Source organism: Thunnus albacares, chromosome 22, assembly GCF_914725855.1.
Source record: "Thunnus albacares chromosome 22, fThuAlb1.1, whole genome shotgun sequence".
NCBI classification, from domain to species: domain Eukaryota; kingdom Metazoa; phylum Chordata; class Actinopteri; order Scombriformes; family Scombridae; genus Thunnus; species Thunnus albacares.
The window spans coordinates 12,126,100-12,148,468 of record NC_058127.1 but is presented as its reverse complement, the minus strand read 5'-3'; the positions used below and the strand labels follow the sequence as shown (position 1 = coordinate 12,148,468).

Sequence of the window (22,369 nt, the reverse complement as noted above, 5' to 3'; positions counted from 1 at the left end):
TATCAGCCAAACATGAACATAAGCGTCATCAAACTTAAAACATAAACCTCCAACAAATAATGCTCCAGGATCAAGTGCATAAACCAATAGTCTGGAGTCCATATACAATAAAGTCTGGGGAATTTAACTATCATATGTTACTTTTCTCCTCCTACCCCATGCTTTAGAAAGGTATTCAGAAAATGCCAAAACATTATCAAAAAGATATTTAATTAAAAAGCTCCATTCTCAAAACCTATCAAATCGAAGTCTGGGACATTAACTTTTTTTAAAATCATGATATAAAGGACAGTATAAAATGAAATGAATTTCGTTCTCCACCTCCTTCAATCAGTGATATACCTACATAAACCTGCCACAAATAATGCTCCAGGATCCAGTGCATAAACCAATAGTCTGCAGTCCGTATACAATAAAGTCTGAGGAATTTAACTATCATATGTTACTTTTCGATCTGATAGGTTTTGAGAATGTAGCTTTCGAGAATATCTTTATGATAATGTTTTGGCATTTTCTGAATACCTTTCTAAAGCATGGGATAGGAGGAGAAGTCTGTGACATAATTTTTAAAAAAAATCATGATATAAAGGACAGTATAGAATGAAATGACTTTCGCCATGGTATCTATTGGCTGTTGAAAGGCGACAATCAGTAATGCACATAAACTTCACATCTATCTTCAAAACGTTGTTATGAATGAAATACTGGCCTTACAGAGGCGTGTATTTTACCTGGAGGGATAAAATTCTCTTTGCAAGTGCTCATTTGGATTCCTTCGATCTGCCGACAATATCAGTCCATATCATCTTGGATTATTGAATGAAAGCAAATAGAGGAAAGAAAAAACAAAATATGAGTCTATGTCGAGTTGTTAGATTAACATTTTGAAGACACTCCTGAAGATCTTGTTCTCTCGTTTGTTGCGCATGTACACAAGCTAGTGCCGCATCATACAAACCTCGTAATACTTTCTATTTCATTTAACGCCACACCTACCGGAATGCTGCATTCATGGGTACTGGAAACATTGCATTATAAACCAGTGGTTCCCAACCTGAGGGTCGAAAGCCTCGCAAGGGTTGCTGGGTTAATCAAAGGGTCGTGAGATGATACGATACAGGAAGATAAAAAACCCCAACATATTTTGGAAATTGGGATTTTCCTTCAACCTTCCTTCTGACATTGCTTTATTTTTTGTGGATGTCTGTATTTTACCTCCTCGTGCCTCTAAGTTATTCAAATGAAACAAAATAAGTTCTCTTTGTAGAGCTGCAAGAATAGTCGAGTAATTGATTAGTCAATCAACAGAAGATCAATCGACAACTATTTGATCATTGAATAATCGTTTTAGTCATATGGTGATTTATTGATTTTCTTTGAGGAACATGATGATAAACTGAATATCTTTGAGTTCTGGACCGTTAGTCAGACAAATCTATGTAAGATGTAAATGAGGGGTCTGATGTAGAATTTGCTTTATTTTAAGGGGCCACAGGCCAAAAAGTTTGAGAGCCACTGTTGTGCGCGACTGACAAGGAAGGTTTACACTATTTCAAAACTAGATGATAAAAAAAATGATGCATGCAAGTAGGATTTGGCCAATAATGACACATCCTACAATTGGTGCTTGCACAAACATCTGAACTTCCTTAACACCCAAAAGCTTTATTTATCGTCAGCCAAAATCAGTTGAAATGAAGATGTATGTACAAGACCATTTACAAAGTTATGTATGTTATGTAGACCTAGAGGAGAAGAGAACTGGCAAATTTCTTATTTGCGTAATTATTTCATCATGAAAGAACATTTCAGATTAGGATATATTATGTATCACAGACCCCTAAGTGTCAAGTGAAATTTGATAAATTTATTTTTGTCATAGATAATCCATCATAGAAAAAAATGTAGTTGTAAATGTAATTGTTTAATTCTCTACATTCTTTGGAAAAGGTAAGGTATTGTTTTAACAGTTTAATTAATTAATAATTTAAAACATTATTTTAGGCCTCATGTTGTTGGGGACCTGCTTCAGGGCCCACAGTCTCTTACACATCAACCAGAGAAAGGTTATGTGCTTTGGGTCATTGGCTAGACCTTCTATGTATGCGATGAGGAGACGATGTCTGCTTTAAATAGAGAATCAGAGAGAAGCTGTTTATTTTTTCTATTACAACAATTTATTTTTCAAAAATCTGTCAACAAGATGTACATATTGTAATAAAAGTCTGGGCAGTAAAGCCTTGGAATCTATTAGCATCAAGGGTCTTTTGAAGATATGACATAAAGCAGCAGAAGCACGAGGAGATGATGATGATGACGATGACGATGACGATGATGATGATGATGATGATGATGATGATGATGGTCTCTGCCTCTCTCTAAGGTGTCAGAGCTGTCAGTCCTCCAGGAAGTCTCGCCACCAACTGGATAACTGACATGTGTTGGATTCCATATCCAGACAGCAGGGTGGCGTCTCCTTCCAGCTCCTTGTTTGTGAAGATCAGCCGTATATCTACACACACACACACACACACACACACACACACACACACACACACACACACACACACACACACACACACACACACACAAACAAAATAAATTCATCATTGATCGTTAAAATTTAATCGCAAGTTGATTTAATACTCAGCTGCATTAAATGTTATTATTGCTATTGGAAACACAGTGAAAATCGCAGGTGGCAGTGAGTTATGAAATAGTTCAAAGCTACGTTTGTATTTCAAAATATACAACAATGAATTGCATTTGAAAACATTCGACATGTATGAAGTAAATACTTCGATTTTCTAGCTTAAGTGTGTCAGATGGCTAAGCTCACTCATGGCACTGTAATTTTCTATTCATCAGTTTTAAGTATAGCTATTACCTTCTTCCCAATGAAACTTATCCGATATTTTCTTCTTCAGCATCAGCACAGTCATGCTCTTCATCTCCTCCTCTGTGGTGCACAGGTCGATCATTTTCATCTCACCTGTAATCCCGAACACCTTGACCTGGTAGATTTTACCCATTTTATTCACTATATTCGTGTGTGAGGCTCACCGGGTTTAACAGGAATGCAGATTGAGTGTGTTGTTCTCTATAAATGGGATGCTACCTACGTCACAGAGGGCACGCCTATCACTGTCGTTTTTTTTTTTTTTTTTAAAGATATTTCTATTAATCATGATCATCAATATATTTAAGCAGAATATATTGTAGCTGTCTGTACTTATCTGTAACTCATAGACCTACTTCTCTATTTTGCATTTAGCTTTTTAGACTTTATGTCGTTACAAATAATATAATGAATGTAACTCATAATGTGGTTTGAAGAAAACTGTTTTGATGGCTGGTGATCATAGGCCTATTATGTATATCGGGTCCTCGTACATGGCACATTCAATGCCGCAAAGATTGACAAGAATATCATAACAGTGTAACTGTGTTAGTTGATGTTATTTCTCGAGATAAGTTCCTGTTATTTTGTCCATGCTTCGTAGACCTGGGTACTTTCTATGAAAGTTACTTATCAATGTGAAACCTAATCAGAAATGAAACCGAAAACGTCTTGTCTTGTAGCATAGAGACTCGCCTACCACTGCTGTCTGTCGTTATTTACAGCAGACAGCAGCGTAAAATGGAGAAGTGTTATGACCCTCGCGACACCAGTCTTAAATTTGTCGATAGAGATGATGATTTAGATTGTAAGTAGCCGAATTTGTCCTCGGTCAATCCATGAAAAGAAAAGTAATTTGCATGAAAAGAAAAGTAATTTGAAAATCAGTTTATGTTTTTTGAGCTAAGATAAACATAAGCCTAATGCTCAAGCTTTTAATAACGCTTTCGTGTGTTTTTCTCAGTTCTGTGTGAAGGCTTCAAATCTAGAAGAGCGCAGATGTCCTGTGGTCATGCTGTAACTCCGACGTCTCTCACCAACTGGTGTCGCAGATTATTAGACGAGGTAGGATGTTATGACCTGCATTTCAAAAATACTTCACGGAAGACATTTTGAAATGTCGCCGTAGCAAAAGCTCAGGTGTAATGAGGATGAATTCCTTTTAGCTGCTTGAGGTGCTGTTATTGTGCAGTTGAGGAAGTACTACCTTTAAGAAGGCTAATATGCTCCAATTTTTAAAGAAAACACTCTACACTAAAAGTAGTACGGGTACTTAGCAGCAAAATGTAGACTAAAAGTAGTATCAAACGTAAAAGTACACGTCCACAGAAAAAGCATCCTGTCACTGATCTATTACTGTAGGCTATAAAGCCTGAAAATAGCCCTATTCAATTAATTTACCCATTAATGGTGATGAAATTAAGGTATTTATTGATGAGTATTTAAGGGGATAATTCATGTATAAATTATTGGATTGAAATAAATTAAAGTAAGGTGTTCTAATTTTCAATCAAGGGTTTTGTGCCCCTTAAAATGGACCAAAACCCTGGAAAACTACTGCCTTAATTAGAAAATTAAGGCATTTAAAGGTATAAATTAAGGGGTGGTTTTCATGGTTTTTGCACCATTTTAAGTTGTTTTTACCCAAAGTACACAAATTGCCTCTAAAATATTTAAATAGAAGTAGCCTTTAAAGTAGCAAAAAATACTCAACAATAGTACGAGTTCCACAAAATTATAGTTAAGTACAGTTCTTTAATAAATGTATTTAATTACTTTCCACCACTGATACTGAGGATGCTGGTTCACTGGATAATTTAGACAGAGTATTAGTAACACCTGTGTTTTTCCTACTATAACAAATCAAAGTTAAAATCCATTAATACTTGGTCATCAGTCACAATATTGACCAACAATTGATTTGACATTGAAATTGATTACAGTAAGTTATGAAATAATCATATATTTGATGCAACCCTAGAAATACCAAGACTAGGATATTATGTTTCATTAGGTGTTAGAGGGAATTAATTAACAAATGTTTAAATGCTATTTACACAGTAACCCTTCACAATATGACACTTGTAGTCAAAGTTTGACCGTGACCAAAAATCAAGACTCCAAGTGAATTCAAAGTCATTCAAATTTCCAGGATGCAGATTCTTGACACTGACATTGTTGACTCATAGCAGCCGTAGAGAATGGCTGTTAGTACAGTCTTAAGATTTTGCATAGTGTTAGTGGCTTGTTTCCAACCTGCAATTCTAATGAATTAATTTACTTTTCAATTTTTCAATAAAGGGTAAAAGCAGATTTGTGTGTGGCTGTTGTCGTCAAGAGTGGTCTTACGTGGAGGTTCGTAAAATGGCCCTTCTGACCCCTGAAGAAATGGAGTACTTTGAAAAGACCATGGCTGTCAATGCCATCAGGGACAACTTTCATGCCAAATTAGTAAGTGTCTCATTGAAACCACAATATTTAATAGCTGTACTTGAAAACAACATTTGCTATTTAAATGTGTTCTTCATGCTAATAAAATGGTGAAATATAATAATATCCTTCTCTATTTTCCCTCTTCTTTCACCACCTACAATATCACAGTGTCCTGGATGCAAATCTTCTGTGGTGAGAAAGGATGAATCTAATCTGAGTGTCCGCTGCACATTTTGCACTGCTAATAAACAAAAGCCCTATGAATTCTGCTGGCAGTGTTTAAATGAATGGAAAGGTCCATCTCCAAGATCAGACCGCTGTGAAAATGATGGCTGCTGCAACGAGACACTAAAATTACTGAGAACCTGTCCAGACATCGTCTTTAAGGACGTTAAGGGGGTCTCTGGCTGTCCCTCCATCCGTGCCTGTCCCACCTGTGGTGCACTGGTGGAGCATGACAAAATAAAATGCAAAAACATAGTCTGTCTCCGGTGTGAGAAGGAGTTCTGCTTTGTGTGTCTGAAACTCAATAAAGATTGCAAGAAGGAAAAGCTGTCCGACTATAACACACTCTGTTCTAGCGGTGTAGCACCTAGACAGACCTCTATACCTGTATGGCAGCAGAAATAATGTAAACAACACCAGACCATATGTGCTTTGGTTTCTGTTGATATCTGGCATAGAGGCATCTTTCTGGCAAATATAATCATCTTTGTGTTTTGTTGGTGAGAAATTGGCAACTAAATGTAATCATCATAACTAGTCTCTGAAATGTGAAGCATTTATCAATTCAGAAATTTGAAACTTAGCTGGAACATACATATACTTATCCTTTCATATCCACCACCACCTTTTGTTATTTGTTATCCTTTCTTTGTGTGTTGCTTCTTTAATGTCAGCTAATTGTAATTTAGCCCTTGTAATCTCCACAATGTTACCCAATGTTTGTATATTTTTTGTCTTATTTTATCACTATACTACTTTGTTCCTTTGTCCTCACTGTGGGACAACTGTCAGGCCTACAGCAGACAATGTTATCCTTGTAGAATTTAACTGTTTTTCTTGTTAAATAAAAGTTAAGATACAAACATGCTATTTGTTTAACTAAATAATTTCTGTTTCACATAAAAATAGTAATTTAGACCTGGATTAGAAAATCAAACCATAAAAGTCATATTTTATTCAAGTTTCTGTACTAATTGTTGATTGATTGATTATTGATTGGTATTGTATATCACAGAAACCCTAAAGGCAAACAAATGTCAAGTGAAATTTCATAAATATAATTTCGTCCCAAATAAGCCAGAGAGAAGATAGAGAAATTGTCATAAAGTAAACCCTAAGTTTCGCTTTTGTAGTTCAGCAACCAAAATAGGAGTTTTGTATGACACAAGATTTGTATACTGCTGATGTAAAATTTAATTATCAAACTTTCTATAATGTGATACAAATTAAAAAGAGATTTGAAAGTTTTAGGAATTGTTGTAGGTCACTAAAACCCTTTCAGCGAGCCATGGTGAACACTGTACAACAATCAAAGAGCCTGATGCTCTAAATTACAGCTTACTGTGCTTCATTTGTCAGAAAATAGCAATGAGACTTTCTTTGCGTAGTGTAGGCCTCCTAATATCTGCATATTCAAGCAAAGATGAAGCATTAGAGAGGACTTTTACCTTTTTATTTAACAAAAAACATGAAATTTTCACCGGAATGTAGCAATAAAATGAGAGCAGAGCAGTCTCCAAACTCTCTCCTGTACACAGACACACACACACACACACACAAACAGAGAGAGAAATGAAACCATCAACGATTAGTCATCCAAAACCAAAAACATCATTTTTTATCCCATAAAGTGACACAGAGGTACATTTAAAAATGCAAACATTGTGGTACAAAGCTGGACTTAACAAACCTTTCCACAGCCTCTCTGAAGTATTTGGTCATGAACAGCATCTGCAGCACACTGTTCAAATAATCTGTTGCTCCCTGGTTTATCAAACTATGGTACTTGTCTGCTGGGATGAGATTTTTAATAATGCATGTTTATATGTATATGTATTATGTTTATATGTATGATATTATATAACACTTATCTTACCTTGAGAGGTAAAAATGCCAGCCATTTTCCCAGAGATTCATTTTGACAGCTTTCATTTGAAGATCATATAGGCCTATAGGTCATCAACTACAACACATTTTCTAGAAACTGATACACTGGATTACAAGAGAAATCCAAATGCAGGACAGAAGGAGGAGATATTAGCATACCCTCAGCTGGTATTTACAGATGTCTAAACCCATAACTGAAAAGTTAATTTTGCATTTTTGCTTATTGCAAAGATATAGCAAGTTATCTGCCCTAAAAATAAAGGCCAGAATACTTTGTTTTTCACTTAATGACGCTCCTGCTGAAATGCATTCATGGCTTTCCGAATTATTTAATTAAGGAGCTGTCCTTTAATCTCCTTACACAGACACCATGCTGACAGTTCACACAATGCTGATTAAGCCCATCACCGCCAGGTAAATCTCTCTGTATTTCACAGTATATGTAGTTTTTAATCTCATGTCGGCATCATTCAGGTTGCGCATGAGAGCGTGCTACATGCCTGTGTCTCAGGCCTTTATTTATTAATTTATTTTTGCTAAATGTTTCTTTTGTAAATTTGACAACCTGGCCTTTGGTGGAAGATAAGGCCAAGATTTTGTTGCTCTCCATAATTGGATAACAAAATAAGAAGAATAAAACCCCCACGAATTAGCATTTGAAATTGTGTGTTGACTTTATCCCCGGCTCCAAATCTTGGGGTCTATTTTTCCTTTTTTTGGCAACTCTAAATTTGAGGGCAATAGTGTGCACAGTACAATATAATAAATATGGCAGTGGTGAAGAGGGGCCTCGCGGCACATCCTGGAGGACAGAGATAGCCGTGACCACCGGTGCAAAGGACCAAGGAGATTTCCAGAGGGTGCTGGTGTGCAGGACCTGCGGAGACAGACCAGATGGAGAGGGACTCCAGGCTGGAGCAGACATCACTCAGGGACATTGGTTGAACTCCTGTGACAAACTTATCCTTTACCTGTGCAATAAAGACTGAACTTTAAAGACTGCATTGTGGAAAATAGAGGTGGAAAATGTCAATCCAAGGTGAAGATGGTGCAGTTGAGCATGGACAGGGGATTGGAAGTAACCAGGACAGTGGGTCTGAGGATGGAGGAGAACAAGTTGATGTGCAACAGCAGATAAGTGAGTTAGCTAAAAAAACAACAAGAAGTCATGACTGCCATATCCTCATTGAACACTGTGCCTACAAGGTCATATATGTATGTGCCTAGGGAGAGACATATTGCACCTTTTAGTGGGGATATTGATAAAGATGGAAGGTCGGCAGATGAATTAATTGAAGAGGTAAAATGAGCTCTGTCTGCCAGAAACCAGTCCCCATCTGAGCAGTTTCATTTTGTGATGTCAGGAGGTGCATTTACGCAAAGGTGAGGAAACTGACCAGATAAGTGACTTGTTTTGTTATCTCAGAGAAGCTTTTGGAGATAAACGCAGTGCCTCTCAGCTGTCACAGAACTTCTATAGCTGCAGACAAAAGGAAGGAGAGGACATACGTGACTTTTCACATGCCTTATCACAAGCACCAAACTCAGTATTGAAACACCATCCCTGCTCGGTTGCTAATGAGAAAGTGGCATTAAGGGATCGGTTTGTAGAGGGTGTACAAGACCCTTCATTGAGATGAGAGCTTCATAAATATGTCAGAGCTCATCCTGAGTCATCTTTGATAGATGTACGTGAAGAAGCTTACATGTGGGTTTCAGAGGAGCCAGCAGTAAGTGCAAAAAATGTAAAGACTAAAGTGAAAGCCTGTAGCCATATGACAACAGATGCACAGTGTACAGCTGTTACTGCTAATGAGAAACAAGTGTATCTTGAGGATGTCATGAAGGTTCTTACAGAGCAAGGGAAAGTTATCACAACTGGCAAATCAAGTGAAAAGTCTGTTTCACTTTATGTTATGCTAGTACTTGCAGAATAAGGAAAGTAATCACTGAGCTAACTAAGGCAGTTAAGGATTTGACTACTCAGAACCAAAGCCCTAGCACTACAGCAGCTAGTAAGCCAAAAACTTTGCCAAAGTTCACAGCTGATTGCAAACCAATATGCTTTAAGTGTCAGACTGAAGGACGTGTTGCTAAGCAATGCTCACAGAGGAGCTGTAGGGATGCTGAAAGCTGTCCCATTTCAAGTCAGCAGGGAAATAGGACCCCCGGTTGCAGTGAGTTGGGCAATGCCGGGGCAGACGTTAGACTCGAGAGCAAGTGATTGTGCGTGCCATAGGTCAATGTCCAGTAGTCAACCTTAAGCTAAACAGTGCACCAGCTGGCTTTTTGCTGGATACCGGTAGTGAAGTTGGTACCATCAAAGATGAATTTTTTCCGAAAGCATTTGGTTGGGGATGATGAAGCCATGCTTGCTACTTCTAGTTGGCTTAAGATTGCTGCAGCAAATGGCCTTGAAATCCCCTATCAAGGTTATGTGGAACTGGAAGTTGAGACCATAGGCTTGAAAATAAACTGCAGATTCTTGGTTCTAAAAGACTGATAGTTCAGCCATTGAAGGACACTGCGTCATTGGTATGAATGTCATTCGCAGGTGCCGACAGCTTGTCACATTAGAGTTTGATACCGTGTTGGAAGGGACCTTAGATTCTGGTTGGAGAGCTGCATTCCAGCAAATGCAGACATGTACTGTTCAGAGGAAAGGGATGGCCAGGGTTGCAGGCAGAGACAGGGTGCATGTACCAGCGGCTACTCTTGCAACTGTCATGGCAAAGGGTCACTCCAAAGTGGGAGGCAAAGAAACACCACTGCTAATCGAGCCTGTAAACGCACCACTTCCACCAGGTCTAGCTGTTATCCCAACACTTGTAGACAGCAAAAGCCACATCCTTCCAGTCCAGATTTTCAATTTCTCACAGGAGGATGTGTGGCTGTGCCCAAGGACCAGGCTAGGCATCATCTCTGCTGTTGACTGTGTTGAAAGTGACCTGACATGCGAAGTTAAGTTTCAGCATATCTCTGCAGGTATTGAGCAGGTTTCTGTTGACACAAAAGATGAACAGTTTGACAGTAAAGTGCAGTCTGTCTTAGACAAACTTGACATTGGTGGTACAAATGATGAGCGAGCTGCACTGTGCACGCTACTGGCCAGGTATATTGACATGTTCACAGATAATGACGATGACATTGGTTTTACTGACAAAGTAAAGCATGAAATTAATTTGATTGATGATGTGCCGGTAGCACAACCCTACTGCCATATCCCACCCAACCAGTATAAGGAAGTTCAGGAACACATCTCAAAGCTTTTGAAAAAGGGCATAATCCAGGAAAGTGGAAGTTCATATGCATCTCCTGTGGTTGTAGTCCGAAAGAGTGATGGCAGCATAAGTCTATGTGTAGACTATCGCAAGCTGAACCTGAAAACAAGGAAAGATGCGTTTCCACTGCCTCACATCAACGAGAGTTTCGACGCTTTGAAAGGTGCCAGATACTTTTCCACCATCAATCTTGCTAGCGGCTACCACCAGGTGGCAGTAGATGAGCATGATAGGGAGAAAACAGCTTTCACAACGCCATTTGGGCTTTTTGAGTATCTGCACATGCCTATGGGTGTTTGCAACAGTCCTGCAACTTTTCAAAGTTTAATGCAGGCAACTATGAATGACTTGATCTTTGAGATAACGCTAGTGTATCTAGATGATATTCTGGTGTACTCACCCTCTTTCCAGTCCCACTTAGAAAGACTTGGCATAGTGTTCAAGCGTCTCAAACACTCAAGGTTGAGTGGGGGAAATGTCATTTCCTGCAGAAAGAAGTCAAGTTTCTAGGGCACCAGATTTCCGCAGATGATATTGCAACAGATCCCTCAATTTGGCAGCAGTTAAGGACTGGCCTGTGCCGTCCACAGTGAAGGAGCTACAGTCCTACCTTGGCTTATGTAGTTACTACAGACAATACGTTGAAGGGTTCTCAAAGATTGCTGCCCCATTGCATGATGTGGTGAATCACTGTCAAGGTGCTTGCAGTTCAGCTAAGGCCAGCCAAAGGCTCAGTGCATCATGGGACACAGAGTGTCAACAGGCCTTTGACATGTTAAAGGAAAGACTCATTACTGCATCAGTTTTAGGGTTCGCAGATTTCTCTCGCCCTGTCATTTTAGAAACTGATGCAAGTGGTCAGGGTTTAGGAGCTATCCTATACCAGTGGCAGGATGAGAAGAAAAGGGTAATTGTGTATGCAAGCAGAAGGCTAAGAAATGCAGAGAGAAATGATAAAAACTATAGCAGCATGAAGTTAGAGCTGTTAGCACTCAAGTGGGCCATAGTAGAGAAATTTCGGGGTTACTTGCTGGGCTCAAAGTTCACTGTCATAATTGACAATAATCCCTTATGTCATCTCCAAAACGCAAAACTTGGAGCCATTGAGTAAAGGTGGGTGGCACATTTAGCTGCTTTTGATTTTGACGTACAGTATCATCCAGGACGATGCAATTCAGCAGCAGATGCTCTCTCACAACACCCTTTAGCAGGGGAGCCGGAAGCTGACAGAGATGATGTAGAGTTTGATGACTGCATTGCTATTTGTAACGTGAAATGTAGGGGAACACCCCTTGAGCCTGAGGTAGTCAAAGCAGGGGTGAGATGCTGCCAGGTCAGTCGGGTCAGGGCTCTAGAAGCGGGTCTGTGCCAGTCAGGTGTCAAGGAAGCCACACCAATTCTCCAGGGCCATTCCAAGGAAGAGTTACAGACATTTCAGGGTCAGGGTTCAGTGCTCAGTGTTTTCTGCAAATTTTGGATCAAAAGCGTAAGCGAGGTCCACAGGAAAGGAAAAGTCTTCGCAGAGCTGTAAAGTCACTGTTCAAGCAGACGAAACATATCAGAGAGAGAGATGGACTTTTGTACCGGGCGGTTGATGATGAACATCAAGGGGAGTGTTTTCACTTGCTTGTTCCTAACTGTTTGCAGAAACAAATACTGGAGAGTGTGCATGACTCTATGGGGCACCAAGGTATAGGGAGGACCCTACACTTGCTGAGACAGAGCATTTTGGGTGGGTATGCACAGAGATATTGAACAGTGGGTTAAAAACTGCCAGTGCTGTATTTTAACAAAAATGCCACATCCCAAGATTCACCCACCTATGAAGTCTTTTCTTGCATCCATCTCCTATTCTGGAGACAAGAAACTTGACTGGCTTGCAGTTCATCAGCAAAGGTTGAAAGAGGCACATGTCAGGGCTATGGAATATGCAGAGCAAAAAGCAGCAGAGTGTATTGCCCATCAAAGTGACGAAGTGTACTGCCCATCAGAAGATGTAGGCCAGGATGTGTATCTGCGACATAGGCCCGCAGGTCGCAACAAGATACAGGATGCATGGGTTGCAACTGTATACTAAGTTGTAGATATACTAGGGACCACTTACACAGTACAGCCTGTAGAAGGAGGACCAGAAAAGAGGGTAAACAGGGTGGATATCAGACCATGTGTTAATCTGCTAATCCAAACCCCCAGAAATGTGACAGAACCTGTCTGTGAACCTAATATGGTCATGGAAACACAAACTGGTTCAGTAAGTTCAGATGGAGAGGTGGAGGAGGAAGTTATAGTTGAGGAGGTTTCCTTTGCTGTAAACCCAAATCTTGATACTGTGAGTTGTCCTGTCAGGGACTGTGAGTATGAGTCGGCAGAGTCTGAATCTGAACTGAGAGAAGTTGAGGTTCCTTTGCTCAGTCAGGAAGAGACAGAGTCTGTTGAGCCTGAGTCCAGGTCTGATCAAAAATCCTGTGTGCAGGCTCCTGTTCCAACTGTTCAGCCGAGACAGTAACTGAATTCTGTGTCAAGAGTTCAGCCTCCTACACCTGCCCCTCGCAGGAGTAAAAGAGTAAATGCAGGAACTCACCCAAATCCACATCATGAGCCCAGGTCAGTTCTAGAGACTCTGCCTCTAAGTCCAGCAGTGGTATCTCACATTGTTGCAAGTTTAGGAACTGTGTTTTTCAGAGAAGCATTGAACAAGGTTGAACATTAATCAGTTAATGTCAGTGAATAGGTCACAGAGAGAAGGAAGATGGATGAGACTGACAGGACTGAAGGAGCAGGTCTGATGGAGGTTAGTGATCAAGAAGAAAGCGAGTGGGAGTTGTTAAAGCTTTCAGTTAAAATTAATACTGAATTTTATGACATAGGTCTCTTACTCATACTAGGCATAAACTTAACCTAAACCTAAATTATTTTATGACATTTTTAGTGTTAAAGGTTCACACATCAAACATCAGTCTTTCATGACAATTTTTCTTTCTACCATAGAAATCCACTAAATGGGTGATTCGGATGAGGGATGAAGGGATGAGCAGAGGGAAGGATGAGGTAGGAGGCTGAAGGGATAAAGGGAAGGGAAAGGGAGGGTGGATCGAGAAATCTGAGACAAACAGGGTAGGATGGGTTGACCTGGTATAAGTAGGCTTGGCGAGGTGATTAGAGGTGTGGTTGAGGCGTGGTTCTGCTCCCGAACCTAAGTTAACAGGTTAAGTACATTTTAGCAAAAATGGAGTAGGCTTCAGGGTTTCATTCATTTAATGATTATTTTATCAAATGTGTGGCCTTATCTTAAAAGGTCATGCAGAAGGAGAGGCTGAGAAGAAAAGAAGCAAGCTGTTTGAGTGAAAGGGAGAAAACGCATCCAGAGAGAGAGAGGGAGCAAACCGACGTTGGAAAGTGATCAAGCAGCTGCAGCAACTCCTTCCAGACGTTACAGGGATGGTTTAGGTGACATGTTCTCAGTTGGTGACAAAGACACTGGGCCCAGACATGTAAAGCTGAATAGCTACCCACAAGACAGTTTTGGTACACAGAACAGGTCATTTCTATACTGTTGGTTTGATAAATACAAATGGCTAGAATATTCTGTCAACCAAAACACAGCTTTCTGCTTTCCATGTTGAGTATTTGGCAAAAACATAAAACATGATGCTTTGGTCAGTAATGGCTGTAAAAACTGGAAGAAAGCCTTGTTTATCTTTGGAGAGCATGAGATGGTACAAACCCATAAAGACAGTGTTGTAGCATAGCAAAGCTACCAGGCAACTGGCAGCCAGAGAAACATTGCTCAGATTGTAGCATCTGCTCATGTAAACGAGAGTGAATGAGTGTTGTACTCAAGAAATTACTAATGTCATAATCTCTGAGATGACAAAGTCCAGAATGTATGCCATTATGGCAGATGAGGCCAGGTATGTTACAGATGGGGCAGCTAAGGGGCACTTTCAAGCACTAACAGAAATGAAGTCATTCGATGCCCAGTCCAAAGCAACTGAGTTGCAGCAACAGCTCCAAATCAATGGGTTAGCAGAGCTAAAATGTGTTGCACAAACATACAATGGTGCAGCCGTTATGAGTGGGTCCACTGGGGGTGTGCAACCACATTTCAGAATCCTGCATCCAGAGGCAATTTATGTGCATTGTTATGCTCATGAGCTGACCTTAGTGTTGTGCCATACTTGCAGGGCTGTTTTGGAGGCTACAGAGTTTGTCAGTTTGTTGTAGAGTGTCTATTACTTTTTCAGCACCTCTCTAGTTAACCACTACAAGTTCAAAGAAGCTCAGTCCAAACTTGGATTGACATCAGCTGAACTTGTACAACTTTCAACCACTTGCTGGACATGCCAGCTGCGATCTTTTGCTATATTTTGTGATGGAGACAACCTTGGGTTCAGGCACAGATTGGTTCAGCTCAGGAACCCTGAAAACAGAGTTGCTGTTGAACAATGATTTTCTAGTGTAGATGCAAGCCTACTAAAAGGCATCCAGGTATGCAGCCCTAATTTAGAGCACTTCTTGAGTGCATCATATTTAGCTGAGCTTGCCAAGCACTACAACATTGATCTCAAAACAGAAGAGGTGCTGGTGGCCAAAAACTTTCTTGCCCACAAAACAGGCTGGATGTCCACCCCAAGACATGTTAGCTGTGGACAACCTCATAGATCCAGATTTTTTTCCCTCTCTAAAGGCAATCGTTCAAGTTGCCCTAACAATACCAGTGAGCAGCTGCTCTTGTGAAAGGGCTTTTTGCACACTGCTACACTCCTGGCTCCGTGAAATAATGGGGCAGAAGAGGCTTCAGAACCTTGGAGAGCTGTGTTAATGATTCTTCACATGATTAAAATTAATGATTTAATTTTTGAACAATATTTAACAAATATTCTTTAACATTTTTGAGAGTACAGTGATCAGGTTTCCATACTTTCCAGCATTCCTTGACTTCAATACCTTTGCTTAATCTGTGCCTGTTGTAAGTGGATGGATAGCATTTAAGTCATATTAGATCCATGTCTAATACAAACTATGATAAGAGACAGATCTACTGTGAGCCAACTTGACCAAATAGCCATTTTTTTGATTGATTTTACACCTATTGCTACTCCAAAGATTCATGACAAACTGACTTTTTAAAAAAAAATTCCTCCCCTTAGACCCCACTGCTAAAGGCTTAGCCCCCCTATCCATAAATCTCTAGTGACATCCCTGCTGAAGCCTCATATAAGCCTCAGATAAACTTTTAAATGCATTTTTGCATAAAATGACTGTGTGGACACACTGTGGACTTTGGCCCCCACCACTTACATTGAAAGCTATTTGAAGGGGATCTTTTAATAGCCAGTATGAACAGGAGGAATAATTACAGTGACGAAAACCTCTTTCACTGTTCATATGGACACCTGTTGTTTTAAGACTTAAAAAATTGTGAACCTGTCCTTTAATCTAAAGTTTCTTTCATTCTCTAGTTTTAACACTTATACCATCACTGCAGCTCAGAATAACTTTTTATGCATATCACATATTAATAATAGTTTGTTCATCATGACAAAAACAAAGCAAAAACTACTCAGTATGCTACTGAGCAACATGTACTGGTGTTAAAAATGCACACAGCATATTTTACAAACTGGTTTTCATTTAATCATATTATCTGTCTTTTCTTTGCTGTTTTTACAGATAAAAGGATACCAGGGTTTAGTTTTCTGCCCTGACAGAAGTTTGTCTGTACGCTGACATCACTCCTCCCTCAGATGATGTCAGCACATTTCCTATCTCTATCACAAGGCGGGTTATAGAAGCACCCGCTTTATGGAGCCTTGCTTTGTTGCCTATAGTAGCATATGTTCTCAAAAGACACTGTACTTTGTTATCATGTAATTGCTTTTTTCAGTGAACCCTATGAGACATTACTCTCAGTCAAGGACAGGACCTGGTTTTCCCTCAGACCTCCTACAGAGTTCACTGTAGCCACAGCGCTCTGCTTCACTGCTGCTGTGTGTCTCCTGGCTGCAGTCATGGTGTCTTACAGGAAATGTTGCTCCTACAGGGTCACAGTCCACACTGACCCAGAGGATCACAGTGGTGATCTGTAGCTGTGAAAACCTTTGAATGTAAACTTTCACTGCTGAGATTTAAATAAATCGTTACTTTGTTTTAATTGTTTTTTGAAATGATCATTTTGATGTAAAACAGAGATAATTTATTCAATCAAACAGTATATTTTGACTTTAGTTAACAGGAAATCGAGCAAAGTTAAAAGACAGGAGCAGTAAAATAGCATGATAATCAAGAACAAACATTGACATAAACAGTAAAAATAACAGATTGAATAAAGACATAAAGATAAAAAGGGTAAAGTAAGGATAAAAATAAGAATGATAATGACTATTTTAATAGAAAAAAGAAATTAAAAGTATAACAGCATTAAGATACTTTTATATATTTGTAATGGAGAGTAATGTCGCTTAATCTGGTTTTAAATCATATTTTCTGATAAACTTTTATGTCTTTGAATATGAACTTGATGCGTATAGTTGTAAAACAGTTTTCAAAATTAACATCAAGGCTTTGAAACAGCAGTAAAATACATACTTTTTTCACAAATAATACATTTATTCCAGATAATCTAATCTGAGTTGCTAGATTTATATTTATATTATACCAGATTTATATTATATGATACATTTGTCATCCTCATCATTTGGGGCCTTACTTTCAAAGAAACAGTTGTGTACATTCGTCAAAGACCACAGTGTTGCATCAACAAACACAGTATGGTGTTAATATTACTTATTCCTCCACACAGGTATAGAGGTTTGTCTGGGAGCAACACCACTGGAGCATGGTATGAAATGTGAACTTGACTCCAAACACTCTTTAGTGACCTTCAGACACACAAAACAGAACTCCACCTTACACCGGAGACAGACTATGTTTTTACACTGAGTTTTGTCATGCTCCAGCAGTGCCCCACAGGTGGGACAGGCACGCATGGAGGGACAACCAATGACCCCTTTCACGTCCTTAAAGACGATGTCTGGACAGGTTCTCAGTAATTTTAGTGACTCGTTGCAGCAGCCATCATTTTCACAGCAGTCTGATCGTGGAAATGGACCTTTCCATTCATTTAAACACTGCCAGCAGAATTCATAGGGCTTTTGTTTATTAGCAGTGCAAAATGTGCAGCGGACACTCAGATTAGATTCATCCTTTCTCACCACAGAAGATTTGCATCCAGGACACTGTGATATTGTAGGTGGTGAAAGAAGAGGGAAAATAGAGAAGGATATTATTATATTTCACCATTTTATTAGCATGAAGAACACATTTAAATAGCAAATGTTGTTTTCAAGTACAGCTATTAAATATTGTGGTTTCAATGAGACACTTACTAATTTGGCATGAAAGTTGTCCCTGATGGCATTGACAGCCATGGTCTTTTCAAAGTACTCCATTTCTTCAGGGGTCAGAAGGGCCATTTTACGAACCTCCACGTAAGACCACTCTTGACGACAATGGCCACACACAAATCTGCTTTTACCCTTTATTGAAAAATTGAAAAGTAAATTAATTCATTAGAATCGCAAGTTGGAAACAAGCCACTAACACTATGCAAAATCTTAAGACTGTACTAACAGCCATGCTCTACGGCTGCTATGAGTCAACAATGTCAGTGTCAAGAATCTGCATCCTGGAAATTTGAATGACTTTGAATTCACTTGGAGTCTTGATTTTTGGTCACGGTCAAACTTTGACTACAAGTGTCATATTGTGAAGGGTTACTGTGTAAATAGCATTTAAACATTTGTTAATTAATTCCCTCTATCACCTAATGAAACATAATATCCTAGTCTTGGTATTTCTAGGGTTGTATCAAATATATGATTATTTCATAACTTACTGTAATCAATTTCAATGTCAAATCAATTATTGCTCAATATTGTGACTGATGATCAAGTATTAATGGATTTTCACAGCAGACACTTTGATTTGTCATAGTAGGAAAAAACAGGTGTTACTAATAACATTACAATTACTCTAAGTTTCCCAGTGATCCAGCATGCTCAGTATCAGTGGTGGACAACAATTAAATACATTTGTTAAAGAACTGTACTTAAGTATAATTTTGTGGAACTCGTATTTTTGTGGAGTATTTTCTGCTACTTTAAAGGCTACTTCTACTTAAATATTTTAGAGGCAATTTGTGTACTTTTTACTTCACGGTACTTATTTAAGAGACATAGTTTGTACTTACTTTTCATATTACAATTTTTAATAAAAACATGATAATTTTATAACACACAAGACATTGCTGTAGTGGATTAAATGAGTGATTGCCACCCTTTTTGGCAGTGCGGGGCTGCTTGACTTGTTTCAGATGTCTATGAGTTGTTACCATCTCTAGAAAAAAGTGTTTCTCACGCTAAACTTTTCAGATGGTTTAATTTAAATAACTGTTTGGGGTCCAAAGGGGTGAAAAACCCAAATATAAATATACATTTAGTTTTTTCTTGTTTCTTTCTCTGTTAATCATCTCACGACCCCTCAAAATTAGCCTGACCCGTAGCTCCTCAACCAACTATTTACTGTATTTATGTACATGTATATACCTGTACAGTAGATACACACTCACCAAGAACTTTATTAGGGACGCCTGTGCAATCTAATACAATCCAATACAACAGCTCTGCCATAAATTCTACTTTTATGAAGCTCACCTATTTTCAGTTTCAGTAATGTGGGAACAGCTGAAGATAGATTCATACTGATTCGTATAATAAGTGGCAGAACTTCAAATGGTATAGTAAACAAAGAGAAAAAGAATTGTATTGTGTTTGGAAGTTTATACGTGGGAGTGTGTGTGTATATATATATATACGGGACTTGGTCAGTAATACATATGGGAGGTTTGTTGATTTCTCTGAGGAGTATTCTCATTTGTATGTAACTGAGCTATTGTTGTGTTAAAAAATGGGGACTGCGATGCTTATGGATATATTTATGTTTAACTGAGTCTTGGTGGCACAATGTGTGTATATATGTATATATACATTTCTTATTCATGCTTAACAGTGATTATGTCCTGACTTATGTCCTGATGACAATACTAGTGTTGAACTGCCCCCAAAAAACACGGCTGGACCACAGCACAGTTCAGAGAAGATTTTACGTGTCCTCATCTTTATTCCTGTATCCTGACCGATACACCATCCTGTTTACTGCCAAACCTAAACAAGTTAGCCCTGCCTAATTGGCTCACTAACACACACACACGCACACACACACACACACACACACACACACACACACACACACACACATATATATATATAATCTATTAATTTATGTTATTACCAAATATTGTTAATACAAATCGTATTAATGGTATATATGTACTGTAGGCTATTAGTAATCATGTCAATCAATTTTGGTCTTCTCTTAGGAATCATGGGATTAGGGATTTAGATTTATACTAATTAGCAGAAATATTTTAATGATATTTTAAAGAATTATAATTTTACCTCCAACCAGTATTTGGGTTTATTTATTATTTAAATTAATTTTAGGCAATCATAAAAATCTTGGTTTACCTGAAAGTCTGAAATATTTTCAGGTGAAATTGATGATATTTTGAGAGATTTGTATCCAAACAGTATAAAGGTATTTATGCTTAAAGTGGGGATTAAAATGGATTAATACATGAATTTCAATATATTATGGTATTTTTAAGCATTTATATTCATAGTTCAAGGAGTTTAGAAATATTAGAAAATAACATTAATTTTAATTTGATTAATGTGTAACTTAATGGACTGAAATGCATGTGGTTTTCTAATTAAGGGGAAAATTCCAGGATGGTTTTGTGGCTTTTGATCCATTTTAAGGGGTACAAAATCCTTAATTAGAACTTTATTTTTGAAACACCTTACCTTGATTTATTTCAATCCAATAATTTATTCATTAACTATTCCCTTAAGTACCCATTAATAAATACCTTAATTCCATAATTAATAATGGGTAATTTAATTGAATTTTAAGGTAATTTTAAGGTGTTTTGAAGCCAGTTTAACACCAAATATTGAGGTAGATAAAGCTGTCTTTAAGCTTTTGGACGATCTTGATGCACCGGTCAGTTACAAATAGGCCTATTCAGCTGACAAATTTTCATAGGTCTATGAAACATGAGGTCTAGATTACAACAGTAAAATGATACTTGCACTCTGATAAATCAGTATTAACATAACACGTTCACATCCCCCGACCATTCAAATGGACTTTCTAGGATTGTCTAGATCTATGATTATTGTCATCTCACTTGACACAAGTGGACAAACTTTTTTGTCTATAAGCCTATAAGGATGTCTATAAGGATGTCTTTAAGCCAGTGTTCACATCATCTAAAGTGGACAGCAGTAAAGCCTCACCCCCTTTTTCAGCAAGCATGGCTGACCGTGAGGCAAGGAGGAAGCACATGGCACATTTTAATCTATTAATCATATTAATATAGAACATAATTTGTGTTTAAACTATGTTTAGACATTATATTACTTATACATGTTAAAATATCATATGACAGATTGCTTTTACTCAGGATTTAAAAAAAAAAATCCATCCATTGTAATGGTCGGGGATCTGAATGATTGTTAAAATAATACCAAATATATAGCCTATGTATGTATGTGCTTTAAAACATCACTTTATTCATTGATATGAGTTTAACATTCATGAAAAATAAATAAATTCATGCTTTTTGTTGAAAAAAAGTTCTCAAGACTATAGTAATTTTTTACTATTAGTTGGTTTCTCACATTCAGATTCTATGTTCATTGGCATGGACAGAATAAATACATAAAGTATTTATTGCTAATGATTTATGAGTGCATTTAGAGTAGAAATACACTATTACAATATTTTTTTGTGTTTGGAACATAATTGGGTTCTGAATTGGATAATAACTTCATAGGGCTGTGTACAGTCTTAAATAAGTGACAGTGTCCATTTTCTGAAGAACATGAAGGCTAATTTTACTTTTGATATTATTTGTAGCCTACATTTTGCTTTTTACCTAAAAGTACTTCCTCAACTGCACAATAACAGCACCTCAGGCAGCTAAAAGGAATTCATCCTAATTACACCTGAGCTTTTGCTACAGCGACATTTCAAAATGTCTTCCGTGAAGTATTTTTGAAATGCAGGTCATAACATCCTACCTCGTCTAATAATCTGCGACACCAGTTGGTGAGAGACGTCGGAGTTACAGCATGACCACAGGACATCTGCGCTCTTCTAGACTTGAAGCCTTCACACAGAACTGAGAAAAACACACGAAAGCGTTATTAAAAGCTTGAGCATTAGGCTTGTGTTTATCTTAGCTCAAAATACTTTAAAATCCGTATTCTTTCCATGCTTCGGCAAATTTAAAATTGACCGAGGACATATTCGGCTACTTACAATCTAAATCATCATCTCCATCGACGAATTTAAGACTTTTGTCGCGAGGGTCATAACACTTCTCTCCAGCTGAAAAATATGGGTCCATTTTACGCCACTGTCTTCTTTGAATGACGACAAACAGCAGTGGTAGGCGAGTCTCTATGCTACAAGACAAAACATTTTCGGTTTCATTTCTGATTAGGTTTCACATGAA

General features: G+C 38.3%; 3 protein-coding genes across 3 annotated transcripts in view; 2 read left to right on the top strand and 1 right to left on the bottom strand.

The window, feature by feature from the left end:
- The window catches only part of LOC122973502, a 59,395-nt gene that overhangs the window by 21,608 nt on the left and 15,418 nt on the right, over window positions 1-22,369 (top strand). The gene's annotated exons all lie outside the window — the stretch shown is intronic.
- Window positions 3,890-6,422, top strand: LOC122973514 (E3 ubiquitin-protein ligase RNF19B-like). The gene is made up of 3 exons (XM_044341092.1): window positions 3,890-3,964; window positions 5,201-5,350; window positions 5,501-6,422. The coding sequence occupies exons 1-3, from the start codon at window positions 3,899-3,901 to the stop codon at window positions 5,960-5,962; spliced, it is 678 nt and encodes a 225-aa protein (XP_044197027.1). The 5' UTR covers window positions 3,890-3,898; the 3' UTR covers window positions 5,963-6,422.
- On the bottom strand, window positions 17,165-22,349 carry LOC122973513 (probable E3 ubiquitin-protein ligase ARI8). The gene is made up of 4 exons (XM_044341091.1): window positions 22,174-22,349; window positions 21,933-22,033; window positions 18,114-18,263; window positions 17,165-17,963 (listed from the first exon to the last, which is right to left on the bottom strand). The coding sequence occupies exons 1-4, from the start codon at window positions 22,259-22,261 to the stop codon at window positions 17,508-17,510; spliced, it is 795 nt and encodes a 264-aa protein (XP_044197026.1). The 5' UTR covers window positions 22,262-22,349; the 3' UTR covers window positions 17,165-17,507.